Source organism: Cottoperca gobio, chromosome 4 (assembly GCF_900634415.1).
Source record: "Cottoperca gobio chromosome 4, fCotGob3.1, whole genome shotgun sequence".
NCBI lineage: Eukaryota > Metazoa > Chordata > Actinopteri > Perciformes > Bovichtidae > Cottoperca > Cottoperca gobio.
In genome coordinates, this window is record NC_041358.1 from 12,799,615 (window position 1) to 12,815,969 (window position 16,355).

The window sequence follows — 16,355 nt, forward strand, 5'->3', positions numbered from 1 at the left end:
GATCTAAAACGGCCTCTCCCCCCTCAGCTCCTCAGAGTTTAGTCCCCATCATAAATGGCAGGCTAACATTTCTAGACCTTTGCAACACACAACCATCTTGTTACAGATGCCGGGGTGTCGGCGCCTCAGGCACTCTTCTTGCTTTGATGGTTTGCTGTTTTAATGATATCAAGGGGTAATGGTGCTTCATACATAGCAAACGCTACATTAACTAAATGTCCTAAAAATACTGACTCAATACATACAGCTGTGTCTGAGCGCCGTCGAGCTGTGGAGTGCAAGGAAATTATAGCAATTTCACCGTTACTTTGGTAACACTTTCCATGACATCCATGTCTATAATGCATTATATATACTTAAAATGTTTTAATATGCTTATGGAACTGTATAATTATAGATATAAGCACTCATAAATATTCATAAAGCTTTATATCAATAATCACAACACATTATAAAGCATTTTATAATGACTTATAAGGTCAATTAGAATAATGCTTCATAATTGCTGGTTGCTCACTGTCATTATGTTTTGAATGGATCATAGTGTATTAAAATTGCAATAGTATAATACATTATGAATTATGAATTATTTTCCCTCCTTTTGGATTCTAGATACACTATGATCCTTGCAAACACAAAATGTCAATGAGTTACCAGCAATTATGAAGTATTAAGATACTTGACCTTATTAGTCACTATACATAGATTTGTAATGTGTTATGATTATCTTTAGAAAGTATCTATGAGTATTTATGAGTGCACAGTGCTGATAGAAAGTGTTACTGTTACTTCATACAGTTTCACATTGGCACCCTGCAACTGGTACCTCTAAATACTGTAAAAGGTGTTATTAAGTAACTGCTCACTGATTCCACCTTAACTTCCTGTACATCTCCAGTATGTGTGGAGGAGGTGAAGTAGGTCAGCCATCATTAGTGAGATCTTGACAGAGAGCTTGCTTGCTTACAGGAAACAATGCTGCATTGCACCATCAGTTTCAATTTGTCAATTGTCATTGCATGAAGAGGATTGTCTTCCAGTGACCAAACTTACAAAGTTGATAAGGATTTGCACAAATATATGACTATATGATGCATCAGCATCTCTACTCCTCTGCTGCAGTTGTTCTTAGTATCTTTTAATACATAGGTCTTCAACAGGGGGTACTGCAAGGGGGTCGCAAAATGGAGGAAAGGAGAGGGGTGAACTAAAATAAAGTTGGGCTGCCACTGGTAACCAGTGAAGGGAGAGGAGGAGCGGTGTAGTGTGGGAGAACTTGGGCATGTTGAAGACCAGTCGGGCTGCTGCATCCTGGATGAGCTGTAGAGGTCGGATAGCACATGCAGGCAGATCAGCCAGGAGGGAGTTTGTTTGAGTACATGACATTTGGCCTTTGTTTTGACGAGGGGGATCCTGCTTTTAATGGTCAGGTTTTTAATAGAGAATGGACTGTGCAAAGTGACAGGTCTCAAAGTTAACTTCAAACTAGCCGAAAGATGAGGAACTCCTCGCTCTGGTGCCCTGCTCAGCTCCATGTGAAAGTAATGTTTTGAGGCACTGGGTACTCGTCCTGCACAGCCCTGATGAAAACATGCTCTGAAGTGTTGGATACGGTTTGAGCTCGTCTTTTTTTAATAAATGGTGAATAATTGAAATAAAATTTTCCCTCCTCTTTTGGAAGTTTTATTTTTTCTCTCCCATCAATCCTCATGAATATAGATGGTGATTTGTTTGCAATTACCCTTGTGTATCTGACAGTACAAGGCACGCTTGACTCAACACGAAAGATAAGCCATACATATTGATATTGCGCAGAGTAGATGAACATGTCGCTCGTCTACTATATACGGCCCATTAAGTCTGCTCTCTGCTAAAAATGCCTTCAGCTGTTACTGTCTGTGTTTTAGCTGATTGTAGAGCGGACGTGTTTCTGTTTCCGGTTAAACATTCTTACAAAGTGCGGTGAATGTCAATGTGCAATTTCCATTTCTGGTCGTTAGAGCTGATCTGTGCTCTTCAGCTTGCCTCTCTGCGAGCACACCTGGTGAACTAAGCTTTGTGACAAGCGTATGTAGGTTGGTGAAATTGTTTGTATGCTTGTGCACAGGTGTACATGCACCTACCGCACGACGCAGTGGCTGACATGTTGCACAGAGTCTGATTGGATTCAACGCTCCAGAAACATTCAACCCAGTGACTCAGAGAGAGGTTGAAGTGAGGTGTGTGTGCATGTGTATGTGCATGTGTGTGTGTGTGTGCGCCTGTGCATTGCATGGGTTTGGATATATATCTAAGCATTAATAGATCTGGTGTGTGTGTGTGTGTGTGTGTGTGTGTGCGTGTGTGTGTGTGTGTGTGTCTCTTTTTAAATGTGTTTGGGAGAGATTATTTACCTTTTCCCGCGTGTGTGTGTGTGTGTGTGTGCATAGCTGCTTGCTTTACACTAGTCCATGCTGGAAGAGAGTTCAACTGTCCTTCAGATCAAGGTCAATGAGCTGTGCCCTATCTCCCTGCTCCATCTATTAACTGTCCAGTGGTGGGTCTGGGGATGGATGGATAGAAAGCTTCGACCCCGAGTTAAACACCATCTCCTGCAGGTGGGGAAGGTTACTGTCATGATGTAATCAGTTACAGATTACTGATTACCTATTTAAAAGTGTAATTGGTAGAATAATCTATTGGATGGATGTGTTTAATTTACAGTGAGGAGTGCAGCTCCGTAACACAATCAGGTTCCTCTCAACTCTTACCTATTTTTTGGATGAACTTAGTAGGATTTCTGAGTATTGCTAATTGTTTTATTTTAAATTCCATTATAGCATGGATTACAATTACAGAGTTTGCAATCCCACTATATCGAATCTATTACCTTTCACATCTGACCATCTGTCCTCTCTGCCTATCTGCTAATAAATCTGCCTTCCTGCTGTTCTCGGAAATCAGTCCCTTTTGGTGGGAAAGACATTTCTACTGTCTCTCTCCAATCTCCCCCTTCTCTGTTTCTGAGGATTGGTTTTGGCCTGTGTTAACCGAGAGACCACTTTAACTGACTGATCGGCCAAAGTCTTCTTGGCGTGTGTCAGCTTTAGAGTAGCCAGGTGACAGGATCAAGGGATTGAAGTAACACACAGCTGAAGTGACCTTATGCTCAGTGGGGAGTCCACCCTGGAAAGTAGCAAATACTAGAACAGAACAGTTTAAGGCCTGATACATGTCAAATGTTGTATTTTAAGTCAATCATATCAGTACATTGGAAGAAATAAGGCAAAAGTCCCTGCACAGTATGTGTGCATTGCAAACCTTATGATTTGGAAGGACTTCTTTTGGATTAACTAACAGGGCAAATAAAAGGGATATTCCCTCATTGCAAAACACAGTAAGATTTTACTCTTTTTCAAGCACAAACATGGTTTTTACGGTTTGTTGGACAGTCAATAGAAGAAAGTGAAAGGCTTTAAATACTGTATCTGGTTTAGTGAACCCAAGGAAGTAAAACAGTTTGTACAGAAAGCAGAACTGCGGTGTTTGTGCAGGTAGCATCGTCTTCTCTGAAACAGAAAGCAGGAGGCTTTATGGGATCATTTAGAGACAATACACTTCGTAAAAATACCAGTGCGACAGTACACTAAGAGCTACAAATGGTCTACACAACAATGATAGTTCAAACAATGCGTCTATGGATCCACTGATTTGTAATTTAAACAACCTCATTTACATTGATTTACTCTTAGTAAAGGATCAGGTTTACAGTCATGAATGACTTTGAACCTGGTTTAGCTAAAAAATAAATAATGCCAGTGGTCAATCAGAAACTCTGATATGCCAAAACATTAAAAGTACTATAAATACAAAGTGCTATTGACCAGGCTTCAGTAATCTGTTGTCAGCGTAAATATCTGTGTTGGTATCTGGGGATCCAGCGATGGGGGAGGAACCTAAAGAAGAAGAATAGAAACCTTCTAAAACCTCCTCTAACTCGTGAAGGTTGTTGTGGAAGAATGGGTTTAATACTGCCCGTGTTGCTGTGAATTTTAAACTCAAAGCTAAAGCTGTTTTTTATCTGTGAGACATAAATTCGATGAACTACAAACCACCTGCCTGTTCCTATAGTGGAATTAAAGCTATCAAGTGCAAGCTATCAGTTGTTTAGCTCAACATCCCATTGGGAACCATACTAACAAGCGTCTTATCCCAGCCTAGCTGTTCATAGCGGACACACCCGGCTGACCAAGCTCTCTGCTTTAATGAAAAACTCTTTAAAGCATAAAGAAACAAATGTGTTTAGTCTGACTAGTGGCACATCATCACCCTCTGGGATGAAGCAAAATATGCTTATTTTTTTCATAAACAAAAAAAGAACAGCCTCTAGCTGTTTGTATGGAAAGTTTTTTTTAAATAATCTTTGCCCAGTATTTGTTTTCACAAGCACCCTACGTGACCCCCAAACCACCTGAGCTTCTGCTGGGATGCTGCTGATCTTGTTTATGTGCGCATGTTAATTAAATTAGTTAGATCTGAGTGGGGATGATTAGCATGCTAGCAGTAATAGCTAGCAGGGAATCCAATCGCCTATTATCATAATGAGTCCCTTTGGCGCTCTGTGTGGGTAGGTGGAGCAGAGAGAGAGTGAAGCGGTTATGTCGGTCGCCCAGAGAAGAGAGTTACATCAAAGAACAAGTGTTTTTTTAAGCATAATACACGAGTCAAATTGATTTGTCCAACCTGTCTTGAATTAGATACTGTCACTGCTGGGATGTGGCAAAGAGGAAACGTAAGGTTTACAACACACCCTACAACAACAACACACCCTAACGGATGCATTAAAAGTTTAAATATTATTCATCATAGTTTCATCATTTCCTAGAAGTCTTGAGTAGGAGATGAAAATAAACTCATGCACAGACAATCATACCCAGTCTCCACAGGTATTTCTGTACAAACACACACACACACACACACACACACACACACACACACACACTCCTGGAGGGGGGTTCTGCACTGCGGCAGGCACCTGCAGCTGAGCCCCCACTCTGCTCATTATACACCATTATACATGCTTAATATGGCACAATGTCACTTTCATCTTGTGGTTTCAGTGCAATAATAGTTGCATTCGTGTTAAGGGTTAGTATTTTGTGGTTGTAGTTGTTTATTTATATCATAAATAATAATGCATAATATGTGCTTTTCCCATGAGGCATGTTTGCCTCTTTTTCTTTTCTTGACACTTTATCCCTTTTTACTTTACCCAGTTACTACCTATCCTCCATCTGCTACACGTCAGACTTCCAAGGCATGAGTGCCTTAAAGAGATGCTCCTCAGCACCATCAGTTTGACTTTAGATCAAACTTTATTTTACTCTCACGAGACAGTAAAAGCCCCAAAGCAAATGAGGAACATCTCGAATTGCCCTCTGCTCATTAACTCAAATCTTTACAACATTGTCTTTCATTCCATCTCCAGAGAAGGAGATAAAGACACATTGCTGCATATATATATATATATATATATATATATATATATATATACCCCACAGAGTTTATATATATGCAGTGATATGTCCTCTAACTTAAATTCTCTCTCATCTACTCCCACGCGCGCTGCTTCCAAAATGAGTTCAAGTGGATAATGTTTTATGGCAGCTCAATTTTCTTAAATTCACTCTATGTTCAAAAGATTTTGCTACAATGACGATAGTGAGATTTATAGTAAAGTATATATAATCATCATCGTCTTTCAGAATGATAACCTCGATTCTTCCTCCACCTGTCCCATTTGTCCTGTAGATGCCAAGGCCTGCCCCTCCAAAGATTTCCAGTGCCGTAATGGGAAGTGTGTGGCACCAATCTTTGTGTGTGATGGCGACGATGACTGCGGGGACGCCAGCGACGAGGAGAAGTGCATGGCTCTCACCTGCGGCCAGCACGAGTTCCGCTGCAATGACTCTGAGTGCATTCCCGCCCTGTGGAGTTGCGACGGCGACCCGGACTGCAAGGATAAGTCGGACGAGTCCATGGAGCGCTGCAGCCGGAGGACGGAGCCCCAGAAGCCTCGCTGCCCAGTGGGAGAGTTCCAGTGTGGCAGCGGGGAGTGTGTCCACATGAACTGGAAGTGTGACGGAGACGCGGACTGCAAAGATAAATCGGATGAAGCAAACTGTGGTAAGTCATTTGTGGATACATTCTATTCAGGTAGATGGACTGATGAGTGGGTGGATAAATAAGTGTGTAAACAAGTAACTGAATGGACTTCTTCAGGACAACGCTGCTGTCGCTTTAATTATTATCAAGAAAAACCTTGAAGAGTCCACATTTATCCTATCAGCAAAAAGATTCTGTGTAGCCTATAGCATTTCCCCAGTGTCGTAGAACAACAATGTGTTGTAGATAGATGTAGATACTATAGAAAAAAACTAAAAATAAAGTCCATTGACATATTCCTTCATCAAATTAACTTTGCAGCTCAATGAAGGTAATAGATTACATTTACAGTGCTCATTGTACTGAATGAATATGTCATCCAATTGTAATTATTTTATGTAATGTATCTCTTTTATGGCACAAATGCTACACACAGTATTTGTTTGGAGGGTAAACTCATTGTTGTTTTTGTTTATTAATTTCCTGATAAAAATAAAAGGTTAATACCAGCCATAGGCTTTAAAGAAGGCAATTAGTGCATGCCAACAGTAATGCAGGTTGTGGAACAATGGTGTGTGGCTCACCACTACTGAAGGAATGTACTTCAAAGGCTGACATGGCGTGTATTGTAAACAAAGAACACAAGACACTTCTTGTTGTGCCACCAAATGATTGAAGGAAGATCAATGCTAACTTCATAATGATGATCCATGATGAGTGTGTTGCCATGCAACCATGCGATCTGTGGAAGTGTTTGAGTGTGTGTGCGTGCGTGTGCATGTGTGGGAAGTGAAGGTCCTTCATCGAGCGAGACCCCCATCTGGTCTCCTCTTCACACACCCACACACCACTCGGGGAGATGACAGCAGCCTCGCACATGTGACATGATACAAGCACACTGCCACACACACACACACACACACACACACACACACACACACACACACACACACACACACACACACACACACTCTCTAACAGACACATGCAGATATTACCTGTGCTTACACATACAGTATATGCAGATATTCATGCACATACAAATGCAGATAATGAAATAATGATGCGATCATAGAGGGTTGATACGGCATGTAAAGGCACTCTGGTCTTCTGTAGTCACTTTAAAAGTGAATTACCATACAGTACATAATAATCTTCAAAACCTGGCCATCTTTCCAGACACAATTCCACAAGGCCAACAACAGGTCATTACTATTTATCATCTTTGAGGTCCAAATGACTATGTATGTATGCACTGCATGATTGGATAGGCTTTGATGTGAATATCCTTTGACAACAAGGTTAAAAACAATATGCAAATGAGCATCTTAGTCATAGGCATTTAGGGAAGACACTACATTTAAACCTTGCTGGTCATCACATCTTTGTTCCTTCATCATTTCTGAAGGATAAAATATGTTCCATGTTTCCAGAACTATATAACAGTGTTCTTCCGGATGGTAATTATAGTTGTATAGCTATCCTGGTTGTGAACTTTATTCTTAGTTCTACTTATTGTTAAATATGTGAAGTCCCTCTTAGGATTATTGTTCCCTACTAGTGTCTACCTTAAGCAGTTTTAGTTTCCACTATATTAAGCTAATGGTTCCCATTGGTCCTTGAAATCCTTGAAAGATTGTGAATATATGTCATTGTTTCACGCGCCACCTGCCTAGAGACAATGCGACGGTAATTAACCTTGATGTGTGTCTCAAACTATGCCGTGTTGAGTCCTTGAATTTGAGGGAATTGGGCCTGGAAAGTCCTTAAATCTGTTTAAGGTTTAAAGAAAGTGTGGGAACCCTGGAAGCTAATGAAGTATCTTAGCTTCTTAGCCTCACGGCCAATTTACAGTGTATCTGTTCTAAAAAGCTGCAGCCAGTTTGCGAGCTATGCTGCTTAGATAGATCATTCCCATGTCTGTTCTCCAGGTCTACGGTTAAGGGTTCTATTTGGGAATAATGTCATGAATAGAATATACATACTATGTCTACATAAATAAAAACAAACCCAGTTACATAATTGAATAGTGATGACTTCTGACAGAGTGACAGCGAGTGAAGCCTTGTCTTCATTTGCCAGTGGAGTCATCTGTCTCAATAACCTATTTCCCTGTTTCATAACATTGTGAATAAAAGTGGGCGGTTGGAGGTTTGTGTCAAACAAGATGTAATAGATTTAGATGTAAATGTAAATGAGAAAGCAGAGCTTCAGCATAGGGAGGTGGAACATTTCAATGTAAATTAGAAATGTGAGAATCATTACATATCTCCAGTTTGTTCTCTCCTCCTCCTCTGTTCCATCTAACTTTGCTCATTACCCTGCTTATTATCTCCCATCTTATTTGACACATCTGTCTCCATAATCTTGTGTTATTTCACAGACATGCTGAGACAAGTGACTGTGAGAAGGGTGACAGGAGGTTAATGTAAATGAGAAATGGTCAAATCATATCTCTAGTTGGTTTGGTTTTTTTTCTTTCTCTCCTGCCAACATTTCTGCAGATGGCAATCCCTTATTATTGCTATTCATCCTGGAGATTCATCATAATTAGCTGAGCTCAGATCCCAATCATTTGGCTGAAAGAATCAGCACATTTTGTGATGGCACAGGATTATGTCTTCCACTCTTTGCTGATTTTAGCATTAATATGTGGTGTGTCTTTATTACTTTTTATGAGCATTAAAAGTCTGAGTCAGCTCATCTGTGTGTTCACATAAAGTGCACACACCTTTCTGCATATATGCATTTCACTTTGGTCACGTGATGTGCAAATTTGTCGATGTGTGCTCACTAGGAGTAAAATAGTGTCTGTGGCTGTGTTTTATTCCTTATTTCCAGATACAGTGATTGTGTTCCGCGTATTTGTGTGGCCTGCGCAGCCATTGATCACGTCTTGCTGCATTCCCTCGGCAGAGCCAGTCCAAAACACAACACATGAATAATTAAACAGCCAGTTAAAAAGACGAATAAGTTAAATAAACCTGCCCTCGCCATTAAAGCAAGCTCAAACAAATGACCATACACACATGCACATACATGAATATTCAGTGAACCTGCCTGTTTTTTCATTCCATCGGGGCTTTTTCTCAGTTGTGTATGATTGATTGTTGTTGGATTGGGATGCACCCCGAGTTGGCTTGATTAAAGAAGCAAAACCGATCATAGATACAGTTGAGGAAGAGAAATGATGGGCTGATTGTTGTGTTTTTTCTGTTTGTATGTGTGTTATTCTCCCCTTTACAGGGACAGAGATTAAATTGGAATATAAATTAGGAATGTTTTAGAGGGTTTATTTCCCCGTCAGAGACTCTGTGAGCTTGTGTTGTGTTTTGAGCTTTGCATCTTCGTGGCCAAAATAATTCACATTAACGATATGATATATATAAAAAATGCTTTCAGTCAAATTCATCTTTAACTTATTTATGGTGCGTTTTTTTCTCTTTTTTGGCAAATGAATTACAATCATTTGTGTGCAGAAATGGTTTAAGAGGCACTGGATTATTTACACAATATTATAATATGTGTGTTATTATCATAATGTCAATGTTTAATTTTTTAAATATCACGGTTATTGTCAATTTCGGTATATCGGGACACCCCTGCAACCAATAACTGACATGTTTACTGTAATAATAATCTAACAGGTCAGCTAATTCAAAATGGTGTGTTTGTGTGTGTGTGTGTGTCCTCAGCTCTGCTTACATGTCGACCTGATGAGTTCCAGTGTGGCGATGGATCCTGTATCCACGGCACCAAACAGTGTAATAAAGTTCACGACTGTCCGGACTACAGTGATGAAGCTGGCTGTGTCAACAGTAAGTGTCAGATGAGTAAGAGACATTAAGCATGCAAACAACCCCCATACACACACGTATTAGAGAGAGAGAGAGAGAGAGAGAGAGAGAGAGAGAGAGAGAGAGAGAGAGAGAGAGAGAGGGCTTAAAACATTTACACAATTAAACAATTACCTATCTACCCCCCCCTCCCGCCATTACAAATGTACATTTCAAATAAGACTTAAAATAAAATTAAGTAAATGAAATTAGTAAGTGATGAAGTCATAAATGCTAGAAATACAATAAAACAGTTATAAATAGAAAGTGAAAGTACAGGCTGTTGTGATTTAAATTGAATTGAATCTGAATCTGAATCCCCCGGCCATCACCAAGAGGAGTTGTACAGTCTTATGGCCAGGGGGACAAAAGAGTTGTTGGGCCTGTCTGTGGAGCAGGACAGGGACAGCAGTCTGTCCGCTGCACACGCTCCTCTGCCGGGTGAATGTGCTGTGCAGAGGGTGGTGGGCGTTGTCCAGGATGGATGACAGTTTATCAAGGGTCCTTCTCTCTGCTACTGTCACCAGGGAGTCCACCTCTGTGCCCACTACAGAGCCAGCCCTCCTCCCCAACACACCACAGCATTATATTACATTTCACTTATAATGCAGGGAGTCAAATGTGGGGTTTTCATCTGAATGTTGGAGTAAGATTTCTATTCAATATGCTACTGCTAAGAGAAGTGGTATTGCAACCCCTACACATTTTATCTCTGTTATAATCCGCTTCATTCCCTTTTCAGTACTTTGTCATACTTGATTTGCTCTAAAAATATATCCAATTACAACCCTAATACTACTAATATGATTCACAGGGGGTATAGTAGAGACTAGCACAGATGGTTGCAGTTGGCTGCGCTAGTGTAATCTGCCCTTTTTGGAAACTGCTTAAAGAAGTAAGTTTTGTGTTGCTAAAGCAACAAAGACAAAGAGAAATGGAAGTTTAAGAGGCCACAATGTCAATGTCACAAAGTCTTGAAGCCGATGTTTGGAAGTGCAGCTGTGAACCTAAAATGTATTATTTCACTCTCCAGTTTCCAAAAAGGGCACAGTATTGTACATGTGTGCTTTTAGCTGTACATGCACTGTACAGCTGTGTCTGTTTGTGTTCTGCACACAACAAGGTTCTTCTTCTTGACTTTTCTAAATGATCTGGTACATTGTTTGATGTTGTAATCATAAAAGCAGCAATCTTTCACATTTGTGTGAGAGTTTGGATTTATATCCAATTCTCATAAAGGAAAGGTCAAATCACACCAAATACTTGCAAATCTTACCAATTACCATCAAATTCTTCATTAAATGATCCAGTTCTGAATGACTGTTGCAAACCAAGGTTCGAATAAATTAAACCTCACCTTTAAAAAAAATGTTATGCTCGAATTTCTTACCTAAGCGCTTATTTATATGTATGTCTATATTTATACAGTAGGAAGGTATAACAAATGAATTGATGTACTAAGCACTGCCTAATAGCTGCATAAACTACATTACAACCAACCAACTTTTAAAGTGTTGTTTTAAAAGACGTCACATTTACTGTAAATACCAAAATCTCTTCATGCACAACAAGATCGAGAAAAGACTGCAGGATTTGTTTAATACGGCCGACTTAATGGTTACTTCAATAAACAAAAACCTGATCTCTAACTTGGTTTTGTCCTCATCGCAGTTACAAAGTGTGACGGGCCAAGAAAGTTCCGCTGTAAGAACGGGGAGTGTATTGACAGCAGCAAGGTGTGTGACAATGTGAAAGACTGCAAGGACTGGTCTGATGAACCGATGAAGGAGTGTGGTAAGATACTTATTCTCTGTTTCTCTTTTCACACACACACCTACAGTACATACGCAGGAACTCATTAGTTCTTTCACCACCTCAGGCAAACATTGGTTTACATACACGCTAGTGCAATAGCACTGATGCACGCAATCATCTTCTAATGTGGGTGGTCACTCTTCTTAGCAAAAGAAGCTTCATTTGATCAAGGCAGGGTAAATCAGGACATTTCTCAACTGCCTTGTTAAGATCAAAGAGCCGAGCGACTCTGCCCTCTGGTGCGTTCTTAGCCAGGAAAACGTGAGCGGACTACATTACCCATAAGGAACCATACGGCTTATCGACAAACCATAGATAATTACCACTTAGCGAGCTTCAGTCACGCATCTCATATCACTAGCAGAGTCTGGCAGTTAAGAAAAACATACCTGTTAATGAAATGTATTGAACTTGAACTCAAGTGCATGTACAAGCAGAAGACTCAAGAGATTAATTAAGGGAATCAAGCCACATGAGTATAACATGATGTGTGAGACCTTTCAGCTATCTCTGAACTCGAGGCAGAGTAATATACACTGAGATTAACAATATCATTAATGTTAAACATGATGTTCAGTGTGTCTCAAGGCAAAGCTGCACCTCCTTTTAGCTATAACTTATAGTGTTTGTCATGTTGACATTTTTATTTATTTATGCTGTATTAGGATTTCCCTTGAAGGGGAACTTAATTTAATTTAGTTAATTGTTCTCCTTGAAAAAAATGCAAATGTCGACAGTGTCCACGTACTTTTGGCCTATAGTGTTTTCTGTAGCTAGATACAAATGAATCAGTTGAAATAAGATGCCACTTTCTTTTACTTTAATATTGTCTTTATACTGAGTAGAGTTGTGTTGTCTGATATACACCGTCTATACTGAAATTAAAAACCTTAATTTGAGTTAAATGTTTCTTAAAGTCTTAACTTCTTTCTTTCTTTCGGTCAGTCTCACTCCATTTAAATTTCCGCTTTCTCACTCTCTGTCTCTCTCTCCCTGTCTCACTGTCTCCCTGTCTCACAGCAGAACATGTAGCCTTGAAGCTTAAATCTTTAATGTAAACCGGTAATGAAGTACCAGCTTTAGCTTTCTGCAGCGATCTCTTTGTACTCCCTTGAGGGTAATTGAAAGACAAAGGAAGAAATCGAGGTGCAAGAAACAGATACAAAAAGGAGGGGACATGAAGAAAGCACGACTGAGAGGGAGTCCAGTGTGTTCTGTTTGTAAAATACAAAAAAACAAGGAGGAAACTGAGGGACTCACATGAGAGGATGATGGTCAGCGTGTGTCTCTGTAACAATAGGCATCATAGTGGAGTGGACCTGGTACACGTGGCCAAGATCCCTGTTGGAGAATGGATTGATTCCAAGTGCATTTGTGTCCATACACACACACACACACACACACACACACACACACACACACACCCACACACACACACACACACACACACACACTTGACAGGACAAACTTATCTTAACTGGCAGGATGATTAAAACTATGCACACACACAAACTTTTGGTGTTTGTCTATCTGTCCAACTCTTTCTTTAAGTTTTATCCAGGCTGAGTTTTTTCTGTCCTATGTCCTGCTGGAATTATGTCATCAATATTGAACTCCTCTTTACTTCCCTCCCCACTTGTGCCTGTCCCGTCTTCTATCCTTCCTCCCACTGCCCCTCTCTCTGCAGGCCTGAATGAGTGTGCAGACAATAATGGCGGCTGCTCCCACATCTGCAGGGACCGCGGAATTGGTTATGAGTGCGACTGTCCTTCTGGGTACAAACTCCTGGACAAAAAGACTTGTGGAGGTAAAGAAAAAATGTAATATTCAACAAAACTAGCACCTTAATGCAGACGACCATGACTAATGTACAATCGCACCTCGTCTGGGCTGGTGCGATCTGTAGTGTTGTTTTAATTTGCTCGGTGAGAATACATGGGAGCTCCATGACTATTGGTCATACTCTGGTAAAAAGGTACATTTGTACATATAATATTGGGGGAAACGTATTTTTCATAAAAAATTAAGTCATCTTATATAATTGTATTTTGTTCAATTGACAAGATAAGACACAAAGCTTAAATAGGACAGCTTTAAAGTTGCTTGACGGTGATTTGTTTTACTTAGTTTGCTTCACATTGTGGTGCTAAACTTGACTAAGGCACATCCCTAATCCTGATGTCAGTGAGATCAAATTGGTATTGATCTTCTCATCTGTGGGTTAGGGTTTGCTTGCAAACAAGCCAATTCCCAAAATGTTATGGTTTTATGTGGTTTAAAGGTTCAATGTGTAAGACATGTCAGAATGTTACTTATAACATTAAAACAATGGACTAACATTATCAACAGAATGTGAAGCGGTAACAGTGTTGATGTCAAAGACGTCTATGTGTTGTGTTGCAGAGATATCTTACTGAAATGAACATGCTAACTGACTAGCTGCCCTACATCCAGTCTTGTAATACCACTTGTTCCTCTAGAGGTGATAGTGAGTCACTGTAGCGCCAGTCTGCTCTCAGACCAGAGGGAGAAGAAGTACAGCTGCTTGACTCGCTTGTATATATCACAGTCATGTCTGTTTTATAGTTTGTTTAATTCATTACAGTCAAAGTGGCAGAAACGAGAATACGACCTGCACCCTCACCTCACCCTTATTCAGGCGAACTCCCTGTTGCTGCCGTTACACTGCTACAACTAAAATATGAACATTAGAGATTGTATGGAGCCCAGTTTAGAGGTGAAATATTGCCCTCTATTTCTGGAGCAGGTGGCTCGGAATTACCCTTTGAACCTTTAAGGTGTTTACGTGTACCACCCTGTGACTGTTTGTCTGTGATGTCCTCGACAAACTAGCAAAAACAATCTGTGTGTGCAGTTGGCAGGTGCAATAATCTGTGGACATATAAAGACGAGTCCAGTTCAGGAAAGCACATGAAAAATGTTCCTCTCTTTGACTTAGAAATAGTTTTATATAAAGTAACAATAAAAATAAAAACACTTAAAAGCAATGATAGTTTTAATGCCGATCCATGCAAATGAAATTTAACTGGTTTCTCACAATAACATTATAATTTAACAAGTAACGAGCGCGCACATTTTTCAAAGAAAGATCTAATCCTGCCCTGTTAACGCTCTCGGCCAGATAGATATAAATCCTCTATTTGAAGGATCAAGAGTCTTCATTTGAAGTGACATTTCTTTTGAGAAAGATTGTTGACATGATAGATACAGAAAGTGTACTTCTCTTCTCACTCTTCAGACATAAATGACTTTGCGTGTGTCTCCGTGGTGTTGTTTTGATCGATTGATTGACGCATGTCTTTGTGCCATCGTGTGTTTTTCCACAGATATAGATGAATGTGAGAACCCAGATGCCTGCAGTCAGATCTGCATCAACTACAAAGGAGATTATAAGTGTGAATGCTACGAAGGCTACGAGATGGACCCTGCCTCTAAGACCTGCAAGGCTGTCGGTGAGCCATTTATCACACGCACACACGCACGCACACACACACACACATTTGTTCAAGTTAAGACACATACTGTTATAGCAGGACATTCTAACAAAAACAGACATGGGCACATATGTACTCGAAAGGAATCACACGTCGAGACCAGCTCTTATATACACACCAATTACTTTCCCGTTCCAGCACCTCTCGCTACCGAGGCACATCCCACACTTTTCTCACACTGTGGGATTCTGTGAAACGAGAGGCTTGCTTTGTATGCAGGCCTTGCACAGCAATCTGTGCAAAGATAAATATTTGCCACCTTTTTCTGCAGTCCTCACTAATGAAAAGTTTGCAACCAGCTGCCTCTGCTCTCCCTGGAGTGTCAAGGAAATGATGTTGTGTGGGGAGGGGGGCCTGCCCTCTCACTATGGGACACATAGCAGTGTCTGTACCCCTTGTTGGCCTGAGTAAACACTCTGAGCAGTGGTATGAATGAAAATAAAATCTTGTCCTCAAAGCGGGACTACACAAGGTTGATACTTGAAAAGGGTCTTTCCGAAATCCTGAGTTTGAAGATGCAACTAAGACTTGACAAGCTGATGTGATTTCTGTCCGTTTTTAATCAGCCCCACGTTCTCAGTCTGTTACAGCTGGTTTTACAGATAACGCCGGAGTCTGTCAACAACCATTTAAACACCTGCCGATAATGTTTCCTGCTCCCACCGACAAATTAGAGCTTCTGATGTATATTGATGTTATGATAAAAGTAGACACGTAGCAGCATTGAAAGCAGAAATTCAGTGCTATTAACAATGCAAAAAGTGCATCATTTCCATTTAAAAGAATAAAAGGGTATATATACGAGTAGAAACTATAATCAGTGCATCATCAGTGCTGTATCTGAGTTATAAATTCTACAGGGAACATAAACTCTTGTCCTGGCAGTTTTAAAGCCTTGCAACTACCCCTTTACCTAAATTGGGCAGGGACCGTCAACTGATTGAGTTATACAGTAAATTAACTTTTATTTTGTGGGACAAGAGAGAGAAAAGAGTGTTACTAGTGATTACCGCCGTCGGTCTTGGGTTGAGTCATTATTGGATGA

General features: G+C 40.3%; 1 protein-coding gene across 6 annotated transcripts in view; it reads left to right on the forward strand.

The window, feature by feature from the left end:
- lrp8 (low density lipoprotein receptor-related protein 8, apolipoprotein e receptor) overlaps positions 1-16,355 on the forward strand; it is a 157,648-nt gene that overhangs the window by 109,286 nt on the left and 32,007 nt on the right. For all 6 annotated transcript variants that reach the window (XM_029430058.1, XM_029430059.1, XM_029430054.1 and 3 more), the window contains exons 5-9: positions 5,791-6,165; positions 9,840-9,962; positions 11,652-11,774; positions 13,483-13,602; positions 15,143-15,268. In XM_029430058.1, the coding sequence (XP_029285918.1) occupies positions 5,791-6,165; positions 9,840-9,962; positions 11,652-11,774; positions 13,483-13,602; positions 15,143-15,268 (867 nt within the window). The remainder of the gene's footprint in view (positions 1-5,790; positions 6,166-9,839; positions 9,963-11,651; positions 11,775-13,482; positions 13,603-15,142; positions 15,269-16,355) is intronic.